The 12,634-nt window shown below is 40.8% G+C and overlaps 1 protein-coding gene across 7 annotated transcripts in view; it reads left to right on the top strand.

Annotated features, from left to right (window-relative positions):
* The window catches only part of Dennd1a (DENN domain containing 1A), a 474,661-nt gene that overhangs the window by 229,218 nt on the left and 232,809 nt on the right, over positions 1-12,634 (top strand). For all 7 annotated transcript variants that reach the window (XM_029474571.1, XM_021183620.1, XM_029474570.1 and 4 more), the window contains 2 exons: positions 4,337-4,417; positions 8,239-8,292. In XM_029474571.1, coding sequence (XP_029330431.1) covers positions 4,337-4,417; positions 8,239-8,292 — 135 coding nt within the window. The remainder of the gene's footprint in view (positions 1-4,336; positions 4,418-8,238; positions 8,293-12,634) is intronic.

The following is a 12,634-nucleotide window of genomic DNA, read 5'->3' as shown; positions in this document are numbered from 1 at the left end:
ACACACAACCCCCTTATACATAGACAAACACACAGAGAGGAGCATATAGAAGAAAAAGAAGACCAACCACTCAAATCTTTGTATATAAAACATTTTCTTCAGTTTTTATTATTCCTCTAATAAGAGAATCCCAGATAGGCAGTTGTAAACTAAGTATTTATATGTTTGCTTGTTGTTGCGTGTAACTTTGCTAGCTTGCCTAAGTTCTGTGAAAAGGCCATGCTACCAGCCCCTACCCAGCTTCCCTTGAATCCATGGATAGAATACATACACACACAGTTATTCAATTTCAACTTGCCTTTGTTGGCCACTACTATATCCTACCTGGAAAAGTGTACCCTTAACACTATTCTTATTTCCATACCTCCCACCTTCCCTAAACTTTAGTTGCTAAGATACATCTAGTCCCTACCAAACATCCCCGACCACCCACCTATAGGAGCAGCCTCAAGCCCCCGCTCTTCCCAAGACCTCACATAGCTGCTTGGCTTTTCTCTCTCCAAAGCATGGTAAACCTCCTCCCTGTCTCTTTTTCTCCAGGGACCCAGAAGTCCAGTCTATTCCTTTCACCCAACAGTTAGCCCATGGTTTCTTTACTGACAGATTAAGAACCAATTGAGGAAGTAGACCATCAGATCCACCCCTACATTTGCTAAACTACTCTCCAAAAGATTTGCAATACAGCTGAGTCCCACACTGTCACTGATACCATTTGTTAAACTTGCCATTTGTTTGACTAAGTTAAAAATCTCACTGTTATTAGTGAATTGAATATTTGCCTGTGTATCTAACTTCTTGAGTTCTTTTTTTAAAGAGCAACATTTAAGTTAAAGTGACATAGCATGATTATTAAATATCTTTTCTTTCGATTTTTCTATAGAAGCCTAATTCTGAAAATTTTCTATTAAAAATTATTGTTCCATATTTTTAATCTTTCTGTTTGTTTCTTTGTTTTTGGTTTTTCAAGACAGGGTTTCTCTGTNTAGCCCTGGCTGTCCTGGAACTCACTCTGTAGACCAGACTGGCCTCGAACTCAGAAATCCACCTGCCTCTGCCTCCCAAGTGTTGGGATTAAAGGCATTGGCCACCACTGCCCGGACCGTATTTTTGATCTTAAAGGGCCCCAAATCAATGGTTGTTGGTTTGTTTTTTGTTTTTTGTTTTTTTCTCCTTTCCTCTTTCACATATGTGTAATGTAGGCTCTCAGAAGGTCCACAGTGGGCACTTTTGTTACTCAGTCCTTTCTTTCTCTTTTTACCCCAAATGCATTTTAGTCCACAACAAACAGAATTCTGATTTGCAGGGTTCCCTAAAACATACTTTAGAAAATGTCATTTGGGAAGGGGGATGTTGGAAAGTGAGTGTATAATGAATAAATCTTTTCTTTGAGTGAGTTGTACACTGGCAAATATATGCCAGAGGTCACAACAGATGGTAGGGATGGTTCATAGAAATAACTTCTCTCTTGTTTACCACACTCAGTGTGAAAGGGAGCATCAGGTCAAGAATTCTATCATAGAAGAACTGGTGTCTTTGATGAATGAGGTAGCAGGCTGCCTTGGGATCTGTTCATTGATTTCTGATGCACATTTAGCTTTGGTAAGACATTCAGGTTTCCACTCAATTTGAAAGGTGTCTTTAATAAATAAAAGCATGTAATGCATCTCTAAACTGCAGACTGATTCATGCTTTTGTACCCCACATTTATATTCCATTCAGTGTTTAAACTGACAGTACAACCTACTATTCTTTTTAAAATGTATCTTAAAACGTGCATATATATAATCCTAGCATTTGAGAGGCAGCTAGGAAGATCAGGATTCAAAACCATCCCTCCCTACAGTGGAGATTCAGGCAGCTAGCAGCCCACTTGTCCGTTAAGTTAGTTTGAAGCCATGAGACCTTGTCTCAAAACAATTAAAAAGGAAGGAAAGCTTAGGAAAGGAGAGGTACAATAAACTGAGCATAACCCTATGGGATCAGTGCTTTTGTCCTTGGGCCTGGTGAGGCCCCTGCCTGATGCTGTATAGGAAGCTGAGATCAGTCACATGGCTTGTGATTTTTTTCTGACCCATGATGCCTACAAAGTTTGTTCTGGCTAAAGGAATTATGATAACACAGAGCAGACACTCTGTCTACAACTAGCTTGTTCAAAAAATATTGATTATCAGATTAGAACAGGGTGAAAAGAAGGGTTCAGTTGATTACGTACCTGGTCAACAAGCATGAGGACACTAGTTTGGATCGCCAGCACCCACATAAGAGACAGGCTTGGCAGCTTTTGCATCTAATCCTAGCACTCAGGGGAAGGGCAGGCAGATCTCTGGAACTCATTAGACATAAAGCCTAGCTGAGTAAATGAGCTCTGAATTCACTGAGAGACCTTGTCTTACAAACTAAAATAGACAGCAATCTAGGAAGACATCTAACATTGGCCAATGACTTCCACATACACATGCACACATAAAAATACATACATGCAATTTATATCCATGGAAACAAACCCAGCATATTTGTTCCCTAAAATCTGCCTTCTCCCAATCAGAAGTGTTGCAATTGTTGAATGAGCTAAAGCTTCTATTTGGGGAAGTTTATGTGTGACCACAAGAGTCACCAGGTGTTATAGCCTAAGGTGGGGCATGAGCACTAGGTCCTGGCCACACTGTTGTCAGATCCTTAATATAGCAGAAAGGGAATCTGCATGGAAGGGAGCATCAAATCAAATACTGAAGGCATATGAAAGCTATGCACTTGAAGCAAGATAAATAAACACCTAGACTCAAAACTTGAGGGATTCCATAACATGTTTGCTACAAAATGCTTTTTAAATGCCTGTGTAGGAGGGTGCCCAGTAGAGATATGAGATGGTATAGTCAAGTGGTAAGGACACATCATCAGTAAAGGACAAGTTGAGATTCATGAAGAAATGTCTGACAGCTGAGACTCATTCTGCAAAATAGTTAAGGTCCTGTAGATCTAAGAAAGAGTTTTTCTAGCAGAACTCAAGACTTACCCTGCTGAAGGCCACTCATGCCTCTAAACTGGTTTGATTGCCATGAGAATATGCAGAGCACAGCTGGCACAACTGGACAGGATTAAATAGCATACTGTGCTGAGACATACACACTTCCTGGTTGTGATTAAACATGATTGTTCAGAGAAGAATGAGTGTGTGTGTGTGTGTGTGTGTGTGTGTGTGTGTATGATGCCAACAATTCATTCTCAAACAGTGGAAAAACTGAAAGGGCCTTGGTCTGTTTCTAAAATTGTTCTGTAGGTGTGAGACTGCTTCAGAGCAAAATTCACCCTGTGCACACATGTTCACGCACCTGTGTCCTCTATGAAACTGGATTGTCAGAGCACAGACCTAAACAAGCTTGTAAGCTAGGTGCATCCATTTCATCTCAGGCGCCTTGCCAGAGGCAGATAGGGCTGTGGACTTGGATACAGCAATCCTTCCTCCCTCTCTGGGCTGTGCAGCCTACTATCCAATGGGACACTAGGGTTTCACAGTTCAGACTTTCATTCTTCACACCTAAGTGGGTGGCTAGAAGGATCCAGTAGTGAGGACATGACTGCCCATGTAAATGTAACCTTTTATTAGCACACAAGAATTCCCACAAAAAGAAGTGGCTTTTGGATCATTTTATAAGCACTGTTGTTTTGAGCATCTTAAAGGCGAATCTGTTTTGAGTCGAATAATTTGTGCTGCTCTGTATGTTGTTCAGCTGCTCAGTTTCCCTAATTAAAATGCACGGCTGCTGTCCTATATCACATGTTGGTGAACTTGCTTCATTTCTAACTTTCCATAATTGGAGGCTGCTACATGTACCCAGTGAACACTCAATAAAATTAATTGAGGGTAATGATGATGAAGACTAGATCCATGGTGTCAAAGTTATTTCTCCCAACCACCCCCGCCCTGGAAGCTCAGATTGTTTGCATTTAGAAGTTGTTGCTATGGAGTTGAAGGAATAGATTTGCTGAGAGCTTATGGTATATGATCCATAAAAGGTGGTCATGGTAGGTGTCTGACTGAATAGAAAATGTCAAACTTGATGTGGGAGGATCAGTTTGACTCTTGTGTTTGAGCAGTGTCTTTTATCCAACCCTACTTGAATATCAAACCTATACTTGAATATACTTGAATATCAAACCTATACTTGAATATACTTGAATATCAAACCTATTTTTGTTTTGGGGCCAGCATCTCCCACCTGTCTCTCTGTGGGTCTAGACCTCACCATAGGTCCAGCTTTTTATTACTAAGACCCTTTCTTTCTTTCTTTCTTTCTTTCTTTCTTTCTTTCTTTCTTTCTTTCTTTCTTTCTTTCAGGAAAGTCAGTGGAATGAACTTCTTGAAACTCTGCACAGACTTCCCATCCCTGATCCTGGAGTGTCTGTTCACCTCAGTGTGGTAAGTGGGGCAAGTTCAAGGCAGGCTCGGGTATGGGATTCTCCCTCTCTCTGAGATTCACTGAAGAATAGATGCTTCCCAAATGACTAGTCATATCCTTAGTCAAAGATTCAAGGAATAGGATAGCTGGACCTATCAGCCTTGTCATCCCCTATTTTTGGCTACCTATATTACCCTTTGTCACAGTTAAAGTCCATTCTGAACCTTCAGTCTTCAACACTGCCTCTCTTCTGTTTGCCTGTTAACTCATGCATCCTTCAGAACTATTCTGATTCTGTTTCCTCAGAAATCCTCCCCAAATTCTCAGTCTGAATTAGCCTTTCTTTTTAGCCCTTCCCCTTACATGATCCTGGAGACTTAATTCCTCTGGGAGTAAACTGGTTATCAGTCTCTATGCCATGAAGACAGAGGGAGAGTACTCAGTATAGTTCCTGGTCTACAGCACTCATTATTTCTTTGAGTGCTTTGAGGTACATCCTGCACATTGTTTAGTGCGGGGCAGTGGATGTGGGGTAATAGAGGGAGTGGGAGAAAACCTGCGTCCAGCCAGAGTTCCAGCGGGTGGATGAGGAAGACTGTCACATGCTTTCCACGCAGCCCCTGGTGAGGCCGGCCATGGCCACGCAGAGAGAGGGAGGAAGGGAGAGAGAAAAGGAGGTCTAGAGATGGGAGTAAGAAAGGTAAAAGCTTAAAGAGAGTGAGGAGGGGCCAAGCAGCTCCTTTTATAGTGGGCTGGGCTATCTTGCTGTTGTCAGGTAACTTGGGAGGAGCATACCTGGCTATAGTCAGGTAACTGTGGGGGTGAAATCTAGCCAGAATGCCAGAAGCTTGGGACATTGTCTGCGTGACTTATAGTTGCAGAATTATGGAGTTGGGGGCTCTGTGGTATCAAGCACCTGTCTCTGGGAACATGGCTCGCTGTTCCATTCCTTGAGTTTTCTACTGGGTTGCCAGAGCAAGCCTCATTCAACCAAAATAGGCTGCCTTTCACGGCCCCACAGTTTAGTATGCTACCTGATGGGAAATTTCTGTTCCAGTTGTCTATTTTGCTAGTGATTGAAGTGACTTAAATCAAGACCTTTAACTATATGGGCTCAGCTTCCTTATCTGCCAGATAGGACATCAAAAGAGGTGTGTAGAATCTTTTCCATAATTCATTTACTAAATTCTTTATCTCTTAGTTGGAAGCTGCCATTGCCTTTATCAGAATTCTGTGGTGGAGACCATTTGGCCAGGCACCTATTGTCATGCAGACCTGTCTCCCTATCCCAGAGCCCTGGCAGGTTAGAGAGTTTTCTCCTCCAGCTTCTCAAGAAGCAGTTACAGTACTTGTTTCAGGGATCAGGAGGGTGTCTGACTTCATAAGGAAAAGTAATGGGTTTTACCAGAATGGTATTAAAAGCCATAGTATTGCCAGTAATAACAACAATAACAAATCTATTTTAAGTTTCTAATTTATACTAATGTATACCTGTGATGTTCAAAATCGTTCCCAATGTAGGTATTAACATTCTCATGTCATAGAGGAAAGGTTTAGAGAGGAAAGGGCATGCATGTAAAGTCATGCAATTTACAAATGATGAACTAGCCTTTACAATGCTAAGGTAATAGGGATAAGGGATGGACACAGGGAAGGAGGGAAGGAATTTACTTATGGAGGATTTGCTCTTAGGGAAGTAGAGGCTGCCTGAAAAGATGAGCAAGTAAGCTTTAGACCCAGTCATCACTGAAGCAGAGCAACCCTGCCTTTGTCTCAAGTCTTTTTTCTGAAACAGCTTGATGTCACTGCTTCAGCCTGTAATAGCATCCGACAGGTAGCTGTGGAGTAGCCAGGCTAGGTCACCAGCTGCCTGGGAGGAAGGGCCACTCCTTCCCCAAATGTCTGCACTGGCAGCATGCTGTCAGGCCTCAAGGACAAGCCATTTCAGGCAGGAGGAACTATTGGGTGTGCAGCTGTTTCATTCCAGTGGATTCTAGGAATGTTTCTGACCTCCCCTGGTCCCCAGCATTTCATGGGCAATGGAGCAAGACAGAATCTCAAAGGACAGCCTGGGGACTGGTTGGTTTGGAGTTATGCTGGCTCACTCTTTACAATCCACTGCATCTGTAAAGGCAGATGTCCCCCCTCTCCACTAGACATTCTTCTTCCCAAAATGCATTTCTGATTTGAAGGTCTGGTATTTCATTTGGAATAGAAATCCTAACATATTTGTGAAATGCCTTATAAAGATACAGCCTGGGCTTTGTATCTTGAACCACTTTCCACAATAGAATGTTTCTGTGTATCTAATGTAGGTGATTGAGAAAAGTAGAAATGCAAATTAACAGTTTAAATTATAATAATTGTAAAATAAAAATCCAGTTGTTAATCCTGGTGTGGTAGTGTATGTCTGCCTTCCAACATTCTGGAAGCAGAAGTAGGGAAGAATCAGTGCAAGCCCAAAAGCCCAGTCTGGTCTATGTAGGAATTTCTAGACTAGCTGAAGCTACATAGTGAAACACTGTGTCAAAATCAATAAAATAGTAAGTAAGTAAAATACCATTTTTTGTAAGCTAAGTGCCTCATGTAGAAGTGTTTTCTCAGGTTCTTGTGTATAAATGCAGAGACATAAAGAGTCTGTGGATACAGTGGATAGGGCCTGGGTATGGCATGACTGGTTCCAGCCTAGATCCTCCACATGCTCACTGATCTTAGACTATCTGCCTCTCTGAACATTAATCATGTCCATTTGTAATATGGAGATAATATCTATCTTCAAATTTTATTGTGGCAACTAGAAATGATGTTTATAAAGTATTTAATACAAATTTTTCCATAAGCAGATGTTCAATAAATATCTTTTAAGTGTCAGACTAACAGCTCATTATTACCATCATTGGTACAGCTTGTCTCCAGGACCTTTTATTTTAGAACGAAGATACAACTCACTTTTCAAGAAACCTATTTATTCTTCCATTACCCAGGAGTGTAAGGGGTTGGGGGGGTGGGGAGGTCCAGATGGGAACTTAGGCCATGGCTGAGCTGAACCTTTCTGCCCATGACCTTTCCTGGCCTTTCACAATCCATCTTTAATTGGCCAGCACAAGGCTCCTTCCAGTGCCACTTACCATTATCTTCTGAGCCTTTAACAGCAGCCAAGGAGGTGGCATTAGTTCAGCCAGTTTTCATTTAACTTGGAGATATGGGCTTGTTACAAACATGGAGATGTCTCATTGCAAGTCTTTGAAGTCAAGTCTTCAAACTCTCCCAGGCTTCATGACAATCACACTGCAAGTGAGGAGCTTATTCTCCATTGGCAACCATCTGTAGCCCTTTCATGTGGCATGAGTAGCCTTTGGCTGGAACTGTCCTGAGCAGATTTTGATTACAGTATAGATTGATGTGACCTTAGATGCTAAAATGGAGTAGCAGGATTGGTTGGGATATCCTGTCACTTAATGAGTGATTGTAGTGTTATTTGGTTACTAAGAGTCCTCTGCCTTATTGAACTCTGCCTTACTGAACAGCAAACTACAGAACTGGCTACTTTCTTGTGTTCAGAAACTCACAAAATATCACATTGAGAATTTAGATTTAAGCTTCTTTGATTTTTTTTTCATTCATGTTCCCAAGACATTCATTCTCCTGCTGATGAGTTAATGCTCCTAGCTTGGTCCAACATTAGCCTAAGCAGCTCTAATATGGATATTTCTTACAACAGCCATGGGGCTTCCTCATCTGAGTAAGGAAGATGCTTTAGAACATTTACCTAAATTTGGAATAAAGTTCTAGTTAAAACATCTTGAAAAAAATTATGCAGCTCATGTCTTTTCTTTTCCAGCATTCTTACTTCACTGTGCCTGATAGCAGAGAGCTTCCCAGCATACCTGAGAATGTGAGTACCTGGAAAATGACCACTATACTTATTTATTTATTGTTTATGTTTTTAAAAGAAAGGGGTATGTTTTCAAATGTAGTTACAGTGGATTGCTGAAACAAATATTAAAAAAAGAAAAACAATGGGCTATAATAGCAAAAACAAATTGAAAATATCTCCAAAGTGTAGACACAAGGTTTTCTTCATATTTCTCAAAGTAATCACTTATTAATGGTTGATATGAATTTATTCTGTTCTTTCTAGGGCATACTAATATAGCTTAAAATTACCTATTAGAAAAGCATCTTAGCATTTTCACTGATAAGAATCATTGTTGTCTACTGCAAAAATCTTCATTTGAGGGAACTTAGGTGTTCCCTCACAATAGAGACTTAGATTCTCCTTTCTCTTATAAGATGGAATGTTCTTAGCAAAGAAATTCCCCTGTGAAAGTTTACAAATGCAGGTGTTCATAAGTAGAACCATGCTTCTGTGCTCATGTCTCAGGAAGCTTGTAGTAAGTGAAGGAGGACAGTGCCTTCTAAGGGCTGAGAAGCAGCCAGCTAAATTGGCAGATGTGTTTGCCCTCTGAAGAAGCTGAGTGACATGTCTACCTTAGGACACAATATTTTATTGTGATTATAAATTGTAAAATGTAGAATGAAGCCTAAAGCAGCCATCAGAGAGGCCTGTGGTAAAATATAAGTGGCACACTGACTGTGATTGTTGCCTACTTTTGAGCACCAAGTATCAGTGGAATTATAAGCTGTTTGTCCTTTTCTGCTGGCTTATTTCACTTAACATAATGCCTTTAAAGTTTACCTGTATTGTAGCAGGTGCCAAAGTTCCTTTCCATTTAAAAAGATGTGACCAAAAGCACCCCAAATTGGAAATCCCATGGTCTGGAATGCATTTGTAAGAACAATGAAGTTGAATTTGAGTTTGAGAAATCAAAAGGGCTGGGCATATAGCTCAGTGACCAGCACTTGCTTGATGTGTACAAGGGTCTAGTTTTCCATAAAGCACTAGAGAAAAGCAGCTCAATGGCGAGGATGTGGAGAAAGAAATTAGAAAAAGAGTAACAAAAAAAGTAGAAAAATAATTTATTGTTAAGGTTACAAACCAAGACTTTTTAAGAACTTACAAAGATTAATTGAGAGAGTCTGGAGGGGGGAAAGGGAAGGAGAAAAGTGACAAGACCAGATTGTAATCAAGATATATTAAAGTAAAACTTTAAAAGATAAGGAAACATCTCTAACACATTTGGAAAGTGAAAATTTTTCTAGAAAAGTGTGGCTGAAGTTAAGATAAATGTAATATGAATAGAGAATGACTTGGAAAGATGAAAACATTGTCATCTCCACTCTATTTCTATAAGAAAACAGCAGTGTTGCATTTATCTTGTCAGCGTGTTCAAGATTTTAGTTGAGAGAGAGAGAGAGAGCGCTCAGATCACTTCATTTCAGAAGTGCTTCTCAAGCTTTGCCTTCCTTCTTTGTGGCCTCAGACAGTGCTGTGCAGAGCCCTGGGGTGCTCATGGATCCTGGAGAGATAGATGGATGGTGACTACAGTGCTGGTTGCCCGCTCTACTGTTATTTAGATCTGGTTAATTTATCACTACTTAAATTGGGAGTTGGGTACTACTTGAGACCAAAAGATTCCTTTGACTTATTTAAAAACAACAACAACAACAACAAAGCACCCTACGTTTAGAAGGTACAATTTAACAACACGCAGTGGGGAATAAATTAACTGCATACCTCCAAAAATGCTTCTTTATCTAATTATATATTAAAAATATTTGCCCATCTCATTCAAAATCCATCACAAAAAATCAACACAGAAGTGTATATTAAAAACAATGCAAACCCGATTGTGGGTCTTGTCCAACTTGTTGTAGGTGAGATCTTGGTTAACATCTTCCTCTTTCTTTGTTTTATTCCACCATTCTCAAGAATCATTTTCCAGAGAGATTATGTTGCTGGAGGCAACAGTTTTGAACTTGCATGATTACGTAGTATGAATGTGGAATTCTAGTTTGCAAAATAACTCTCCTTTCAGAAATATGAAGGCTAACTTCTTTTTACTCTTGAAGCTTAGGAGGTTTGACCAATTTGATCCCTATTATCTTTTAAGATCTATTGGCTTCTAATATCCTGAAATTGAACCATGATGTACCTTAATGGGCTCATTTTCACCCATTGTCCTGGGCATTGATCATCTTATCCACTTTGAAAACTCACTCCTTATGCTTACAAATATTTTCACACACTATTATGTTGTTTTACTTTGCTTTGTTATTATCTCTCTCTCTCTCTCTCTCTCTCTCTCTCTCTCTCTTTTTTTTTTTTTTTTACTGTTTTCCACATTTCTCTTTTAGACCAACCTCTACTTTATTCAACAATTTTTACATTCTGTAAAATTTTCTACTTTGGCCATCTTACTGTTACTTTTTTTTTATCTTATCTGTGAGACTATAATTCCCAGATTTAAAAACTGATTTTCTTTCTCCTCCTCTCCCTCCTGTAGACACCAGCAACCGTCCCAGTTCACAACCCTCCCAGCTCACAGTACTCCCAGTTCACAACCCTCCCAGTTCACAACCCTCCCAGTTCACAACCCTCCCTGCTCACAACCTTCCCAACACAGCCCTCCCAGCTCACAGCCCTCCCTGCTCACAGCCCTCCCAGCTCACAGCCCTCCCAGCTCACAGCCCTCCCAGCTCACAGCCCTCCCAGCTCACAGCCCTCCCAGCTCACAGCCCTCCCAGCTTACAGTCCTCCCAGTTCACAACCCTCCCTGCTCACAACCCTCCCAACACAGCCCTCCCAGCTCACAGCCCTCCCAGCTCACCCTCCTGAGAACCTGGTGCTACACAATCTGCATTTCCACACCAGCTCCTTCACCATTGTCACACCCCAGTCCTAGCTCCTGTCTGTCTTGTGAATCTCTTACTGAGCTCTGGCTGACATGTGCCTTGTTACATTTTAAAGTAGGTACTGAACATCTCACCCAAAGTACTGTGCTCATCAGCAGAGCTTGACAGAGTACAGAGGTGGATACTCTTACATATCATCAGAACCTTTTCCTTAGGGTTAGTCAGTTTTCTTCTGGGGAGTGAGTGTTTTATTACCAGTGCTAAGGAAGGTGAGTGGGTTATGAGATGACCACATGTGCTCTGGTTACCTTGGTTTCATCCTTTTTTTCTAATTAGTGCTTTTGGAACCATTCTCAGCTTTACCTGTTATCCCCAAGCCCTTCTTCCTCAGAGCTTCTAATCAGATTACTCCCTCTGGACAGGTGCAGGAAGCCAGCTGAGGAACTGGGGGCTGGAGAGAAAAAATTTGGGAATGAATGAATCACTTGTGCCTTTTTCTAACCTTTGGAGGCTGAGCAGCTTCACTTCTTGAGCTTCCCTGCGCTCTGTGTGTGAGCTGGGCTTGGTGCTTTTTGTCATGTCCACCCACCCACCTCACCCTTAGTCTCCAGCTTTTCCTTTATCCTCTCCATCAACTTTTATGCCCAGGTAATCTTTTGTTGTCTGTGTCTGTGTCTGGATTGGTTTTTTTGTTTGTTCGTTTGGTTGGTTGGTTGGGTTTCTTGTTTGTTTGTTTGTTTTGTTTTAACAACCTTGGGTGTTACTCACTATATGGTGGTATCAGTCTCCTCCTTGGACTATCCTCTAAACTATGACAGCCTGAAATGTCTCAGTCATGGCCCAGTGTGCCCTCAGACAAACCAGTTTATTAGTAACATCATTTTACAATTTAAAAGACAGACATATCTCTCCTATTCTTCAGGATTCCTAACTTTAAAAATGTGTTTACTTGACTTTTCCTGGGAGGGTGGTGTCAGAGGAGAAGAGAGAAACTTGGAGTTTCTCATTGAGGAAACGCCTAGATGGATTGTCATGTTTCTTCTGTGCTAAATACTAACATGATCAGGTACTTAGATCTAACTCATCTTTTTATTTTAAGGACCACGACTTCCTTAAGAACTTGGTTTTTAAAGTAGCTGGAAGTTTGTATAATTTCTCAATTCTCAGCATCTTAACTGCTAAGGTTAGAGATATTTGTTTGAATGGTCTTCAGCTTTTTCAGATATTTGTTTGTAGGTCTTCAGATTTTCAAATATCTTTTTCAAATCTTTGTTTGTAGGTCTTCAGACACCTACAGCTCCTGGCTGCACTGTGTCTAGCTCCTAGCTGCACTGTGTGTCACCTCCTCTATCCCCACCATTTTTGAAATTTAGATTTTCTCTTCTGGTTTTGCCACTAATGAACTAATTCCCTATATACGACCCATTGTCTCCTAAATCCTCCTTTGCAAACCAGTAAAGGTCTGGTCTTGTTTGTTTCTA

The sequence above is a fragment of the Mus caroli genome, chromosome 2, assembly GCF_900094665.2.
Source record: "Mus caroli chromosome 2, CAROLI_EIJ_v1.1, whole genome shotgun sequence".
NCBI lineage: Eukaryota > Metazoa > Chordata > Mammalia > Rodentia > Muridae > Mus > Mus caroli.
This window is presented reverse-complemented; position numbering and strand designations above follow the sequence as displayed.